This window comes from Piliocolobus tephrosceles, chromosome 4 (assembly GCF_002776525.5).
Source record: "Piliocolobus tephrosceles isolate RC106 chromosome 4, ASM277652v3, whole genome shotgun sequence".
NCBI lineage: Eukaryota > Metazoa > Chordata > Mammalia > Primates > Cercopithecidae > Piliocolobus > Piliocolobus tephrosceles.
Window position 1 is genome coordinate 139,555,590 of NC_045437.1, and position 16,513 is coordinate 139,572,102.

At 49.9% G+C, this 16,513-nt stretch overlaps 1 protein-coding gene across 4 annotated transcripts in view; it reads left to right on the top strand.

Annotated features, from left to right (window-relative positions):
* Positions 1–413: 413 nt before the first annotated feature.
* Positions 414–16,513, top strand: part of ANXA6 (annexin A6) — a 57,812-nt gene continuing 41,712 nt past the window's right edge. For 3 of the 4 annotated variants that reach the window (XM_023227058.3, XM_023227061.2, XM_023227060.3), the window contains exons 1-2: positions 414–610; positions 10,574–10,617. In XM_023227058.3, the coding sequence (XP_023082826.1) occupies positions 10,600–10,617 (18 nt within the window). In that variant the 5' untranslated portion in view covers positions 414–610; positions 10,574–10,599. Of the gene's footprint in view, positions 768–10,573; positions 10,618–16,513 lie in introns of all 4 variants that reach the window. The other variant, XM_023227059.2, reaches the window with a different exon arrangement.

The following is a 16,513-nucleotide window of genomic DNA, read 5'->3' on the forward strand; positions in this document are numbered from 1 at the left end:
GCCTTCCCCTGCTTCCCAGAGCACGAAGGAGCGTGCCTCCGCAACTCACTATTTGTGTGACCTTGGTCCAGGAACTGGACTGGGCTTTCCTCCTGAAAGTGGGTAAATAATGTAACCGACCTGATGAAGCTGTTGAGGCATGGAATCTGACCTGGCAGATAAAGTGCCCCTGGCAAACCTCAATTTTCTGTTTCTCAACAAAGCTTTGGCGAGTTGTAAGGATTTGTGGGAAAGTGTCCAGAACCGGGAGTCAGGAGCCCTGACTTCTTAGCCCTGAAGGGCCGCGTGACCTTGGTCAAAGCCCCTACTCCTTCTCGGTCTCCGGTCCGGGGGCTGGGAACTGAGGAGGTTCTCCCAGCGAGCCCCTCTGGCTAGGGACATTCTCAGATTCCAAGAGCAAAGGAGCTGGAGGGGTGGAGTGGAGGAGGGAGGCGGGCGCTCTGGATTGGCCTCTGCGCGCCACGTGTCCGGCTCGGAGCCCACGGCTGTCCTCCCGGCCCGCCCCGCTCTGCGGCTGCTGCTGGGCTAACGGGCTCCTATCCAGCGAGCGCTGCGTCCTCGAGTCCCTGCGCCCGTGCGTCCGTCCGCGACCCGAGGCCTCCGCTGCGCGGTGAGTGGGCTGAGGCTGTAGAGGGGAGTCGCTCTGGGAACCCCTTCCCTGGGGCTGCAGGGACACAAGCAGTAAGCGTCCCGTCATCGGCTGATCCTTGCACCGCGCCTGGAACGGGGACGTGAGGGCACGGTAACCTGAGAGTGTCGCGGACTGGGTGTGTCTGGGGGGCGCAGCGGAGCAAATCTGGGGCCGGGGCGGAGAGGCGTGGGCGGAGGGCGCCCTGGCTGGGGGAGGGGAGGGGAAGGGAGGGAGTCCTGGCGCTGCAGAGGGTCTGGTTGAGGGTGGGGGCGCTGGGGCTAAGCCAGGGGCTGGTCCTGCCGGCCTTAACTTGGGGGGGCTCAAGAGACTTTTGAAGGTCCGGGGTTGAGTCAGCTGGACGCCAGTCAAAGGATCCGCAGAGAAGGGTGTGGTTGAGGCCCAAGGCTGAGAGCTGGAGCGTTGGACCCTCCAGCTGCTTATAAAATGGCTTGTGTGTGGTGTTGGGGGAGGGCTGTCTGCGTGCAGACAGCTGAACGTCTGGCCGTACATACCTCAAGGCCTCACGGACCCCATCCCCTTTGGGCCACTGCTCATCTATGAATGCCGACTCCCAACGGGGCTCTGAGTCTTCCTATGGTGAGGCAGGGGCACTACCCTTCTTTCTGCTTCCCCTAAGAGGTCTAGGCCTTCCCAGAGTTTGGGGGCTTCAGATGATTCCCCATATACCAGCATGGGAGCGAAATACCCTGAATCGGAATCCCAGCCCCTCTTGCAGTGTGACCTTGGGCGGTGGCTTTCCCTCTCTGAGCCTGGATTTTCTTCTCCAAGTCCGTAGTTGAGAAACCCAGTCTCTTTCAAAGGAAACAATGGCTTTGCAAATTGATTTGTTTGTCAGCTGTATGGAATGATTGCAGGTTTGGGAGTCTTGATTATAGGTTTGGGAAGCCTGGCACAACCCTTGTAGGCCCTACAAGGGGAAGGGGCAGGAGGTCCTTTGGGACAATTAATCTGGCCATGGCTTCCTGCCTCCTCCTTCTTTTCCCTAGATTCTAGTGGGTCTTCTCTGACAATTCCAAATTTGGACATATGGCTCCCGAGTTTGTGAAAGGACTCTGGTTTCCCCCCAAGAGTCCGCCCTTTTCCCTCCATTATTCCTTCCCCTTGCCCAAAACGTGCTTGGAATTGCTCCCACTGACCCAGACAGGATATCCTGACCTGCTTAACCCTTCATGGTGAAGGGAACAACTGCCCCAGTTTCAGCCCCTGTGGACCCTGACCTTCAGCCATGCAGAGGGCACTGGCCTGGGGTCAGAGGAAAGCCGGGTTACAGTCCAGGTGTGCTGGGGCTTCTTGAGCAAGCCCTTTCTCTAAGCCTTTGTGCCCTATCTGGAGCAAAGTCTGCTGAACTGCCTGCCATTTCCAGTGCAGACATTCTAGGGTTCAACTGTTCTAAGATTTAGGATTCTGGGAGTTGGGTGGAGCTGGGGAGGGCAGGAGGCAGAGGCTTTCATCCCCCTCTGCAGCTGTGACAATCATTCATCCATCCTTCTTTGCCTTATCTACCCTTTGTTCCTAAGGCAGCATCTGCTGAGATACAGAAAATATTTGCAGTTTCTGGATAAGGGCCACAGCTGTTGCTGGGGCAAAATGTAGACGTGAGTGTGCAGAGGAGGGGCCAGGGAAGCCCAAGGCCTGGCCTCTTGAGACTGACTCCTGGGATGAGGCGGGGGAGACTGCAGTGCTGGGTAGCTGCCAGTGACTGGCACATCTGCACTGCAGCACCCAGAGGGAACCCTGGGCCGCCAGGATCCAGCCTCAGACCCAGCCCCTGCCCTGCCACTAACCAGCTAGGCGCCCTGGGCACACCTACTACCCCTCTGGGGCTTAGCCCTTTCCTCTCAACAGGGATAGGACATATACGCAGGACACCCCCACTGGTATTATTAAAATGGGTTGGGTCTGAATGGTTCTTGCTCTACCATTCTAGGATTTTCTGGGGAGGCCCAGTGGAGTCACCAGCCTCACCCCACCCAGCCCCTCCGACATACTTCCTGGGTGGCGACAAAGCACAGGATGTGGTCTCTACCATGATTCCTGAGCTTGCACGTACCCCTTCTCCTGCCGGTAGAGGAGAGGAAGTTGGAGGGGTGTCTTTATGCCTATAAACTTGCCTTGGAATCCAGCCTCATTCCCTTTCCTCCTGGAGTTGAGAAGCCCCCACAGAGACTGGCTATGGAGGAGTGACTGTCCATAGGTTCCTTGGACGTCCCGCCTATCTGCAAAATGAGAATGAGATTGATACCTTCATGAGGCTGTAAGATGGCAGATATGAAAGTGCTGTGTTATCTCAAAAGTGTGTGGTGCTTGAGAAGGCTGGTGACCTGATTGAGTTCCTCTTCTGAAAAACCCATGTCCTGGAGGTCCTTAAATAATAGCAATAAAATGGTAACCACTGGGGGACATCACACACTGGGGTCTGTCGTGGGTTGGGGGGAGGGGGGAGGGATAGCTTTAGGAGATATACCTAATGTAAATGATAAGTTAATGGGTGCAGCACACCAACATGGCGCATGTATACATATGTAACAATCCTGCACATTGTGCACATGTACCCTAGACCTTAAAGTATAATAAAAAAAAGAAAAAAATATAAACAGAGATGAATGAGATATAAAGGTGCAATTTTCTTGAACTGTATTAAATACCTGATAATTAACAACAACAAAAAAAATGGTAACCACTATTATCTCTCAAACTCTTAAACTTGCCAGGCCCCGGCTGAAGCCTTGATATGTTAGATGCTGTTATTAATGCCCATTTTACAGACGTGGAAACTCCAGCCCTTAAAATTTTAAGGAAGAAATAATAATGACAAATGCTTATAAAATATAGTGCTTCCTGTGTGCCAGGTCCTCTTCTAAGCTCTACACTTGTCTTAATTTTTTTTATCCTCATCATAACTCCTATGAGGGAGGTGCTATTTTTATCCCATCATTTTTTTTTTTTTAAGTATGAAACAGGCACAGAGAGGCTCAATACTTGCACAACACTACACAGCTACTAAATATCGCCCTCAGGCTTCAGTCTCAGGCAGTCTGGCTCCAGCCTCTACACTGTGAGACACTACTTTGCTGCCTCTCACAAGAGTGACCTGAGCTGGAGTTCAAACCTAGGCTAGATTAGTTCCAATCCTGAAGCAGACAGGTATCTCCTAAGGTCTTGTCCAGCCCTAGGATCAATGGTTCTGGGTCAGGAGAGGAAAAGACATTGCTCTTTGAGAAAGCCGAGTGCGTCAAGCTGGGGGGTATGCCCACGCACAGAGCCCGGGGATGGCATTTACCCCAGCTTCATCATAATCAAGGCTCCTGGAGGGTTATGGAGCGCGTCTTGGGTGTCTTCCTGCAGACTGGGGGAGAAGCCATTAAGAAAGGGGAAAGAGGGAAGGATCTAGATTTTATAGGCCAGGGGCATTCTAAGTGGAATAGATATACCCCAGGAGTCACTGAAGATGATCTTTTGGGGGTACAGGAAGAAACTATTGGACTCCTTATTAAATGTACTTTCAATGTCATATTTTAAAAGTATATTTCTGTTTATCATGGTAAATACTGAATTTTTCCTTGGTTATGGGTTGGGTATAGGATCTATGTGTATATACTGCAAACTGCTGTGTAACATCACCACGTCACCAGCTTTGTGGGGCGAGGAGCCTTGTCTGTCTCATTTTCTGTTCAACCCCCAACTCCTACCAGTGGGCCTAGTCTGCAGGAGGTGCTCAAATAAATGTTTATGGAAAAACATACCCCTGCTTGATGACTGATTTTCTTCTGATGTTGGGTAAGTGACTTAACCTCTCTAATTTATCTCCTGGCTATAGAAAGAGGAGTAAAGCACAGTTTGAAAACCAATAGTAGATGGTTCCATTTGCTGAGGTCACTAAAGAAAGCATGAAAGTCATTTAGTGCATTTTACCCCCAACCATCCATAGGAGCCACGCCCTGTGGGAGGGGGTGCAGGAAAGAGGCATATGCAGTAATTTTCTAAAAATGGTAAAATTATGACTCATACAGATACAAAAATGATCATGTGCTGTTCTACTTATTAATCAATGACCGCACCAGGCAGATGTTGTAACCAGCTCAAAAGACACCTTTGTATTGAAAGCAATGTGCAATTAGAGACAAAACTGGTTTTTCTACCTGAGGGGGTGGGAAATCAATTGGACCTTTAGCAGAGAGGGCAAGGAGTATATATTAGAAGTACTTTGTGTTACCATCAATTATCTGCAACTTACTGACCTGTAAAATAGCTCAAAGACAATGAAAGTCTAGAGTCAGACAACCTGGAGGGTTTTCCTTTGAAGTACAGATTTTTTCCCATGATACCTTGGAGGCTAGTAGCCCTTATCTAATGGAGAAATGATAAATCCACAGTGGTTGACCAAAGCCCGTCAAATCAAGGTGGTTTCAGAGCACCGGAGGGAGGAATACCTTCCGGCTTGTTAGAAAAGGTAGCGTTTGAATCCAGCAGATAACAGTGGTTCTCAGCCTCCTTGGTTGCCATGAAAATCACCTAGGAAAGTTTTTAGAAATTACCAAAGCCCAGGCCTCACCCCAGCAGTTGAGTCAGAATCTCTAAGGTCTGACCTTAAATCTTTGGTAATTTTGAAAATTTCCCCGGGTTCTATTAGTGAAGCTAGAATTGAGAAGCACTGGTATAGATTCTGGAAAGCTGGATTAAAAATGTTGGTGGAAGGCATTCCTGGTTTAGCAGGGGAGAGAGGGCGAAGAGGAAGGTGGTGATGGCAAAGAAGTCAGGAAGGAGAACCAAGGGCCTTGACTGCTGAGCTTAGCAGCCCAATATTAAGGGGCACCATTGGAAACTTGTGAGCAGAGGAGTACAGTGGCTCAGGCTGTAGTCCCTCAGGCACTCCCCTGAGGCAGAGGTCTGGGTGGGTTTTTTGTTTGTTTGCATCATTTTCCATACTATTTCTTTTTTCTTAAATCACCCTCCCACCACACCTGGTTTCAACCCCTTACGCTCAACATCTCCTTTCCCTCAAAAGTGCACTCTGTTCCCCCACAGCCCAAGCTACCTTTCAAGGACAGAAATGCTTTTTCTTAGCCTGGTGTTACTATTCTTCCTGGCATGCCCCGCCCCGATTCCATTGAATCCAGATTTTGACTGTGCACCTCTATCAGCCTGCACCCCTAATGTTTTCTTTAACTTTATACATGTGTAACAAATAAAAATGGAACATAAAAGGGCAAGATTAAAACATTTGGAAAGTGGTGATATTCTTGTCCTGCACCCCAGTGGATTGTCATACCCATCACCCCACTTTGGAGACTACCACTGTAATAATGATGATTGTGACAACAGAAGTCACCGTTTATTAAATACTTAATCTGTACCTGGCCATGCTAAGTATCTCACCTGCCTTATTTCATTGAATCTTCACAAAAACCTTAACAAGAGTGTCACTTCAGAGATGAAGAAGCTGAGGCAGAGAAGTTCCGTAACTTGCCCAAGTTACTAAGCTCGGAATTTGCATGGTCAGGATTTGAACTTGGGCATTGACCACAAAGCCTGCATTGATTCTAATGCCACATTGCCTCCATTGTAAATGTTTGGGCTTATCATAATAAAAGCCACCATTTCTTGAGCCTTTACTGTGTGCCAGGCACTGTGCTAAGTGTTTTCCACCTGTTATTTCATTTATTTCTCAGTATCTGTAGGTATTTCTGTCTGCATTTTGCAGGCATGGAAATTGAGATTCAGTTTAAGTAACTTACTTAAATAAAAAACTGCTTTGCAACATCTGTGCCTCAAAGCCCATGCCTTCACATGACTTGGACAAAACCCTTCCCCTATCCACATCTCTGTGGTTGAGCCGTTCCTTCTAGAGTCAGCCTGGAGCTCTCAAAAGGGAAGGAAGAAACATGATTGATTGCAGGCAAAAGGATGAGACAAGGGGTGGCCAGAGCAGCACAAAGCCACCCAGGCCATTCATTCTGCTCCTGTGTGGGTTTTAGGAATGATCAGTCATGATAAGTCGTCACAATGAATCTCATCTAGATCTGAGAGAATCAGGGTTCCTGGGAGGAAAGAGGCACAGGTCTAGAATGACCCTGTTTACTAGTCTTAAAACAGCTCTTTCAATCACAATGATGAATGATGCATATTGGCCAGTGGAGATGGGGAGCAATCCTGGGAGATAACCCTCCTAGGACTGATATTCTGCTGTGAAAATCCTGGGTTGGAATCTCTAAAAGCCTCTAACGATAGATCCTACCAAAGAGGGAGTGATGCGTTGTTCCCACTTTAGAGATAAGAAACTAAGGCTCAGAGAGGGATCTGGCTTGCCTGGAGTTACATGGGGGCAGACTGGGAACCAGAACCGGGGTCTTGTTCTTTGGACTCTTCCTGGTGTCCCATTGCAGCCAAGACCCACAGTTGTGTGGGCTGCTAGGCAGAGATGTTGGCTGCTTCCTGGGCCCTGGCAAGTCACTTTCCCTTTCTGAGATGCCTTTACCCTGTCTAGAGAATGAGGGACTTGGAGTCATGGATTATTAAGGGCCTTTCTGGGATTCTGAAATGCTGGATGTAAAATATTCAGCCAATTTGAGCAGTATGGTCTGGGTTGCTCTGGAAGGGATCAGAAGCCATCTTAAAGCCAGGGTAAATGGTGTGTTTATGATTAGCTCAGGGGCTTCCCAGAGCCCTCAGAGGAGGGGCTGTGGAATCAGCAGGGGGACTGGCCCTCAGAACTGCAGTCTGAACATCTAGTTCTGGAAGGAGCTTGCTTTTTACATATGAACCGTGCACTCACACAAGGCACATAGAAACTGCTCTCAGAGCTGAGAATATCTTCCCAAAAAGTAGGAAGCACCTCCTTGGAGCCATCTCTCCTTGGAAAGGGGTGTTCCTCCAGATAGGCCTGGGCTGCAGCCAGCAGCTGAAATTTCCAGCAACAAGCCCAGAGGAAAGTGCTTCAAGGCTGGAGGTGCAGGTGACAGGCCTCAGCCCTCCCTCTGCCTGTGTCAACTAACTTCCTGGGTCTCATTCAGTCCCTGGTTCTCTGCTAGCCTTGGGCTTCCTTCACTGTCTCCCCCTACCATCCCCCAGGTCAGAGGAAACCCAGAGCTGGCCTCCAGCCTTATCCTGGGGTAGATGTGGGCCCCCCTCCCCCCAACACACACTGGAAAGAGGGTACAGTTTCCATTTCCTGGTGAGAGCTGCACAGTTGTACCAACGGGCCCCTGGTTGCCAGGGAAACTGCAAGGCTTCCTCGAGCTGAGCTGAGCTGAGCTGCATTTATTTGCAGGCAGATCCGTCCTCTGCCTTTCACTTCCAACCCCATCTGATGACTGTCCTCTACTGACTGCAGCTTGGGGGACTCATAATCAGCCAGTGGGGACACAGAGGCAACACAACAGAGCCCCTGTCCTCAACTTCCCACCAGCACAGTGAATATCACCATTTACTAAGAGTGGGTCTTGTGCCCGGGCCTCTTATGTGCTGCCTTTGACACAGCTTAGGTCTTATCCTCCAACAACCCTACAAAGCAGGAAAGAAAAAGCTTCAGTTTTGTGCTTGAGATCGCCTTGAACTCAAAAATGAGCAATAAGCCCATGGTCACATGGCTAAGGTTTTCCCTTAGTCTTGGGGGAACAGGGAATATGTGGAGAACTGGAAGGCATTGAGCTGAAATGTCTCCATGATTTCTAGTCTCCTAGTTCTGTTCCTTTTAGGTCTTACTGGGTAAATCTGATTGACTTTGTTATGTTTACCTTTTTTTTCTTTTTCTTTTTTTGAGTCAGAGTCTCACTCTGTCGCCTAGCCTGGAGTGCAGTGGTGCCATCTCTGCTCACTGCAACCTCTACCTCCCTAGCTCAAGTGATTCACCTGCCTCAGCCTCGTGACTAGCTTGACTACAGGCACACACCATCACACCTGGCTAATTTTTGTATATTTTAATAGAAACGGGGTTTCGCATGTTGGCCAGGCTGGTGTCGAACTTCTGGTCCCAGGTGGTCCTCCCTGCTTGGCTTCCCAAAGTGCTGGGATTACAGGCACGAGCCACTGCTCGTGGACTTTGTTATGTTTACTTTTAAAAAGCAATGCATAGACATTGTTAAAAGACACCAATAATCCCAGCACTCTGGGAGGCTGAGGCGGGCAGATCACAAGGTCAGGAGTTTGAGACCATCCTGGCCAACATGGTGAAACCCGTCTCTACTAAAAATACAAAAATTAGCCAGGCATGGTGCCATGTGCCTGTAATCCCAGCTACTCAGGAGGCTGAGGCAAGAGAATTGCTTGAACCTGGGAGGTGGAGGTTACAGGGAGCTGAGATTGCACCACTGCACTCCAGCCTGGGTGATAGAGCGAGACTCCATCTCAGAAAAAAAGAGATCAAATTGCCCAGAACTGCTTACAGTGGAAAGTAGTGGTCCTTTGTTTCTCTTCTCCTTGTCTTAAGAAGATTGTTAAACTTTCCTCTGTTGCCCTCCTGAGTGCTCATTAGTCAGCTCCCCACCCCCTTCTTTTCTTCCCAAATCAGTTACATCTCTTTTTGCATTTATTTTTACATATCATATCTTTGTTCCTTCACTGTAGACCCCGTCTCCTGATACCTCCACCCCCATTCCTTATCCATTTTCAATGAGATATGTGTCCTATTTTCCTGTGTGTTCCAGTCTTTTTTTTTTTTTTTTTTGAGACAAGGTCTTGCCCTGTTGCCCAGGCTGGAGTGCAGTGGTGCAATCTTGGCTCACTGCAGCCTCCACCTCCTGAGTTCAAGCAATTCTCCCGCCTCAGCCTCCCAAGTAGCTGGGACTATAGGAATGTGTCACCACGTCCAGCTATTTAAAAAAAAATTTTTTTTAATAGAGATCAGGTCTCAGTATGTTAACCTAGGCTGGTCTCGAACTCCTGGGCTCAAATTATTCTCCCACCTCAGCTTCCCAAAGTGCCAGGATTACAGGCATGAGCTACCATGACCAGCCTGAAAAATCCAGTCTTTATGGTGGCCGCAGGCACTGGTCCCAGACCCTACATCCTACCACACCACTCCCTGCTACCACATCAGCCACACTGAGCTCCTGGTGGTTCCTCACTTGCACTGCCCCCTGGTGTGCCCCCAGTTGCATTCGTGAGATCCTCTGACCCCCTCCACCCGGGACTACACCCCTTGTCACTCTCCTCACCAGCCCTTGTCTTTTCTCTGTAGTTCTTATCTCAGCCTGATGAGTGCATTTGTTATTCATTCCCATTACAGCATAAGCCCCAGAGAAACCGAGTCAAAAAAAATCTCTCATAGTTTCTGTATGCACAGTGCCCAGAGCAATGCCTGATGCGGAGTAGGTGCTAAATGAGTGCATATTGACTTGTTCAGGAATGACAGTCCTTCAGATACTGCAGCAGGTGGTTGGAAGCCCTTTGAGTCCTGTCTGCAGGCAGTCAAGCTCTGGGTTCTGAAGCCATCCTTGTTGACTTGAAAAGAGGGCATGCATGGTGCAGATAATATAGACTCTGGGATCTAGAAATTGTTGAATTCAGTTCTAAGCTGTGTGATCTTGGCTCATTTATTGTGATGCTCCAGCCTCAGTTTCCTCTCTATAAAAAAGGAGAATCTGATGTGTGGAAGGATTTCTGTGAGTATTAACTGAGACAGTGGTGAGACAGGTACCCTGCCTAGTCCGGAGGAGTCAAGGGGTCTGTGGTGGGTCAGTGCCATGCCCGCCCTCCCTCGGGGTTCCACGTCCCTTTCCCATACTGCTGTGAATGTCTGGACACCATCTGGTCTGTCCATTGTCTTCTGAAAAAAATGCGATCGGCCCTGAGCTGGGTCATTGGTCTGATTTAACCTGAAGGGCTGGGGGCAGCTGGAAAACAGCAGAGGGAAGAAATGTAAGGGAAAGAAAGGGGCTGATTAGATCTGGGGGGAGTCTCATATGCTCTCTTTCTTTTCCACAGTGGATTCTACTGCAGAACCGGAGACCATGGCCAAACCAGCACAGGTAAGGGGCCTCTCTTTCCTGAAGGTGGTACTCTGCTTTCTCTGGGCCTGGGATCCTCCTGGAGTCACTAGGCCTGCTGCAGAGACCCCTGGTACCTTCAGCTTGAAAGAAGGAGGAAAGGTTCTTAGGCTTTGCTTGTTCCTATTACAAGTCACGGCTCTTCAGATGCAGGTCACCATAATGTAATATCACCCACAATATCCTAAGCAGAAAAGGATGTATGTTGGCTTACCTGACAGAGAGGCCCAGGGCTTCAGGTCTGGTTGAATCCAGGGGTTCAAATGATAGTGTCAAGATTCTGCCTATGTGAGCTGGGCTTCTTCTCGTGGCTTCATTCTTGGGTAGGTTCTTCCTTGCATTGACATGGTAGTCATCAGCAGCTCCAGGCTTCCACTCTGCTGTCTTGGCAGCCCAGGGAGTAAACAACGTAACTCACGCCCACTGATTCCAGGGGAAGGCCCAGGCCTGGTTCTCATTGACTGGGCCTGGGTAACCTGTTCTTTCTTGGAGCAAGGAAGTGGAGTTGGTCCCACCTGAACTGTTTGGCCTGAGGAAGGGAAATAGAAACTTGACAGGCAAAAAGGCAATAGAGGGGTTTCTCTCCTCTGGATATGCAAATGTTCTCTGTCACACCCATTTGGGATTGAATTTCCTTGGCTTGGGAGACTCTCACCTCAGTCTTTCAGGTCTGACCACTCTGCTGGGCAATAGAATTGGAGGCACATGAGAACTTTTACTCCCATGTGGCTGAGACTGGGTTCTGGCCATGGTCAGAGGTAGGACTCTGACCTCGACTCTACTCTGTTGAGGCTGGGCATGGTGTCTCTAACCTATAATCCCAGCACTTTGGGAAGCTGAAGTGGGCAGATCACTTGAGCTCAGGATTTCGATACCAGCCTGGACAATATAGCGGAACCCCATCTCTAGAAAAAATGCCAAGGTGGCATGTACTTGTAGTCCTAGCTGCTTAGGAGGCTAAGGTGGGAAAATCACCTGAGCCCAGGAGATTGAGGCTGTGATGAGCCGGGATCATGCCACTGCACTCCAGCCTGGGTTACAGAGCAAGTCTCAAAAAACAAAAAACCCCACTCCACTCTGTTGGGGTTTGCCTGAGGGTGCTGTCTGTTGGCTGGCCTTGGAGAAAGTGATGCAGTCAGTGTTATGATGGGATTGGCAGGTAGAAAAAACTCAAGGATCTTGAAGAAAATCATGGGACTTGGCCCTGTTGTCCCTTACTCCAACCAACCCAGAACTACTGGCCACAGAATGCACAGACGGAAGCTGTCTGTGAGGTGTCTGGGCCTCATGTTCCCCGTACGGAATGGTTGAACTCAGTAATAACAAAACTCCATCCATCCTTGACATCATGACTGCCCCCAGTGAACCTGGGCTTATAGGATATTCACAGTTTCTGAAGAGCACAGGATGTTATAGGATCAGTACCTTCAGAGAAGTCCTAGCTGTGGCCTTCATCACAGCCACTGAGGAGTGCACTGTGTGTACAAGTGGCCTCTCTGCCTAGAAGGAAAGACTGTTACTGATTATGGGCAAAAATCCAAGGTGGAACTTTCACTGTTCCCCATTTCCTATGTATAGTCATACTAGAGCTACTTCCTGAAAGGCATTTGAATTACAGGATTCTAGATGATCGAAGTGGACAGGACAGGCCCTGGGAGATCAGAGAGGCCAGGACCTAGGGTGCAGATCTTTGGACCTTGGTCCGGTGCTCTTGGGCCATGCATTCTGCCTGGCTGATCTGTGGTTTCTTGTTGCCATGGACCGGGGGCCAGCAGACCTCCTACAAGCAAGTCCCAGGGTGGCAGGGCCTTAGGGAACCCTCCTCCTTTGGGGTGAGTTGGCACCCTCCATGCACAGTGTTCTGGGGGCAGTAAAGGAGCTCTGGGGCACGCAGGAGGGCACCCCACCTAGGTTGAGGAGAGAGGGGAAGTTGCCTAGGGAGAGCTACTCAGGGGAAGAACAAGGGGGCTGAGAGTGGTCTAGGTAGGGACAACTGGGACAGGCTAGAGGGAGAGTAAATGCAGCGTGCTCAGGGGAGTAAAAGTAATTTGGTGTGCATGGGGTGCAGTGGTTTGGGGGAGAGGAGGGTTGCAGAAGACAATAACAGAGAAATGTGAGAAAAGCCTCCCTGCCGTTGAGCTGAAGTTGTTGCTTCCAGTTTTTAGCTGGGTTTTTAATTATTAAATCTGGTGTCCTCCAAAACCCCAACACACGCACTCATGCTTGCATGCATACACACATATGCATGCACACAGCAAACTGCTCCCTCTTCTCTGGCCTAGTCACACCCCCCAGTTCCTTCCACTGTGGTTATTGTGCTGTTCTTCCTATCTCTCTTTTTGGAAGAGTAGAACTTGAGGCCCAAAGACATGAAAAAATAGGGTGGTGTCGTGGAAGACCCAGGAGGCATGGCGCTGGGACTTCCATTTCACAGAGACGTTCTGGGTTTGAATGCAATAATGAACATAAAAACACCTTGAGGACAGGGCAGGATAGGCAGGTGCTTGTGCCTGGGACTTCTGGGAGCTGCGGAGGTGAGGCCTGGGTCAGGACCGGCCAACGCAGCTCTCAGCTGGACTCCTGGCTATGTACCTGTCTCTCTGGGGACATCGCCTCTGCTCCCAAGAGGCCACCAAGACTCCTGCTCCAGCAGCAGACTGGGTGGGGCCCAGCCCTGCAGAGCCCCAGGGCCCGGCTGCTCACCATCTGGCACCAGGACCTGCTGAATATTTCAGGGTGGAAAGTCCCTTCTCTGCTGTCCCCTGCCTTGATCATGGGTTCCTGCAGCCAGGTGCGGCAGGCAGTCGGGGTGGGGTGGGTGAGAAGCCTGTGCAGCTGCGCAGGTGGCGCTTAGAGATGCAGACTTCACGAAGCTGATGTGAGAATGACACGGTGGGAAGCCTGGGCCTGGATGATTTGAGGGGCCGTCTCTGTGTCTCCAGATGTGACCAGTGCTAAGCCCCCTACATTTGCTTCTAGTGGCTATGATCCTGGGGGGTCCCAGGACAACTGATCTAGTAGGTCCTCACTTGGAAGATCTTACTAGTCCTGTGCAAAGAACGGTGCAGGAGCCCAAGCTTGCTGCTCGAGAAGCTTGTCTCTAAGTGAGCGTTTTGATCAAGGCTTGTATAGGTCATTAGGCACCCTTCCCTCAGCATGGCACTTCAGCCCCTTCCCCAGACACTGCTGTGACCACCCACATTGTATGGGGGGAGAACAGTGGAGGAGGAGGAGCGGCCATAGGAAAGGGGGTCTGCGTGCTGCCTCATCCCCCGCCCTTCCTCCTGGGGACACGCTTCCCTCTTCTCCGCAATCTTTCCCGGCAGCTTACAATCCCATGACCTTAGCGACTCTGGGCATCTGACCGGGAGCTCTGAAGAAAATGGACTCACACTCTATCTTGGTGCTTGTCACCACCAGCACACCTCCACCCCAGCAGACGGGTTAAAATAGTTTCTAGATGCTACATATCAACCAGACAGGTATTGATTTGAACCATTTGAAATCTGCTGCTATTTGACTGTTTTTAATCTACCTACAAGGCAAGTTACATGGCTCAACCTAGTAAAGAATGCCAAATACTAGGGACAGGGTTTTGAGTGGCCAGCTTTGTTTAATACATAAGGAAAACAATGCCAGGGTGCCAGAGCCTTGCCTTACCCAGATCCTGGCTTAGGTGTTGTGCACAGGCTAGCCCAGCAGGGCTAGAGCTGCCCTTGCCAGCATTACAAGAGTCTGAATTGTTTATCCCCATCATCTTCTTCAGCCTCATCTCTTTGCCTTCCCCGCTTCTAGTGGATGATCTTAGTGACACCCGGTGTCTGCTCTGAGCACTGGAGACTCTGGGCTGGCTTTCCCAAGTGCCTCTTGCTTCCCTCCAGGCCTTTGCCATGTGTCTCCTCTGTGTGATGCCTTCTTCCTCTTCACCTTTCCCCTCCCTCCTCTACTCCTCAGGGCTAGCCTGTTGCTCATCCCTCAGGACTCAGCGTAGACATCACCTCCAGAAAACCTTCTCTGATCTGCTTGCAATATATGCACAGTCATTCATCCATCCATTCATGAAACAAATATTAAGTGAGTGCTTGATTGCTCCAGGCCCTGTACTTGGTGCTAGAAATGCATCAGTGAGCAAGAGAGACACAGTCCCTGTCCTCCCAGAGCTTCTAAGGGAAATATCTCCTAGCTCCCGTGCTGCCCTTAGCCTCGTATCCACCACACTGTCTTGTAGTTGAAGTTGTCATGTATCTCTCTACCAGATTCTGAGCTCTTACTGGTCCTTGGTCCTAAGCATCTACTTAGTAGACTCTCAGTAAATGTCACTTGCTTGCTTGATTGATTGATTGAATGAATGGTAGGGTAGCCCTAGCTGCCCTGGAAGTGTGAGTATCTGAGTGTGAGAAGCACTTAGGATGCTGTAGATTGGACAGCATTGCTGCCTTTTTGTAGCCTTGAATATAGGGTCAAAATGGCATAGAGGCAATAACTCAAATGTTTCAGTATTCAAGGAGAGGGCAGGCTGGTATGGTTGACCAGGAGGAAGCACTGGGCTGTGTGGTGGTTGCCCCTTCTTATCTCCAGCTCTGGTTGATATGTGGGATCCATCTCCCACCCAGATGGAATCTGAGGGGAAGGGAGAGATTGGTCTGTTAGAAAGAGCCTTGGATTCCCTTCCTAGCTGGGCCTCTGACTTGCTGTGTGGTCTTGACATGTCACTTGCCCTCTCTGTTCTGGGTCTTCTGGGACACAGGTTTAACATTGAGACCAACTTTCCTCATTTAGTTCCCAGCTTGTGGTTCTCAAAGTCCTTTCCCTCTCTTTTTCCAAGTGAGCCGTGGGAGGGACATCCTACTACTGAGGTGGATTAGAGGCTGGTGCTACTATGGATTAGGACAGGTTGGTCCAGACAGGTGGAAGGAAAAACAGCCATGAATCATGGCAACAGGCCAGTCTGCAGAGGGCCCGGAGAGACCCTGGAGGACCTGCCCCTGGTGGCATCTTTCAAAGCTTCATATTTCCACACTGGTCCCAGGAGGCCCTGGCATTGGAGACAGCATTGCTAGGGATCCAGTGCCAGGGAGGTCTCCCTTCACCGTCTTCCCCTTCAGCGTCCTCTATCTCAGAGCTTGGGCCATCATGGGTGTCTTCATTCCATTCATTCAGCCCAGTCACAGTTCCTTCCGGCCTCTGTGCCAAGCCTGTGCTAGAGCTGGGACTCCACAGTTCTTCTTAGGCAGAATGATTTGTCTTATTCTCAACAGTCTCTGTTCTCCATGGACTCAATAACTGAGTGGGAAGCTGAACCGAAAGGTCTTTAAGGATCCTTGCAAAGAAATAATTTTGAGCCTCTGAGCCTTCTTGTTTCTCTCTCTCTCATTTTTTTTTTTTTTTTTTTTTTGAGACAGAGTCGGTCTCATTCTGTCGCCCAGGCTGGAGTGCAGTGATGTGATCTTAGTTCACTACAACCTCTGCCTCCCAGGTTCAAGTGATTCTCCTGCCCCAGCCTCCCGAGTAGCTGGGATTACAGGTGCCTGCCACCATGACTGGCTCATTTTTGTATTTTTAGCTGAGACAGGGTTTCATAACGTTGGCCAGGCTGGTCTCTAACTACCGACCTCAAGTGGTCTCCCGCCTAGCCTCCCAAAGTGCTGGGATTACAGGCGTGAGCCACTGCGCCCAGCCACCTCTTGTTTCCGCATCCATCTGAGAAGCTAATCTTGTCTGCTGTACTTGTTTGATGTTGCTGGGCTAGAGGTGTCCAGAAAGAAAGAGAAAAGAATTTAGAAGTGAAATTCCTGGAGGGACCCCAGTTGTTCCGTGTTCTTGTTCATTTATTCATGTGGCAAATACTTGAGTGCCCCCTTTGGTCAGTCTCTGTGCA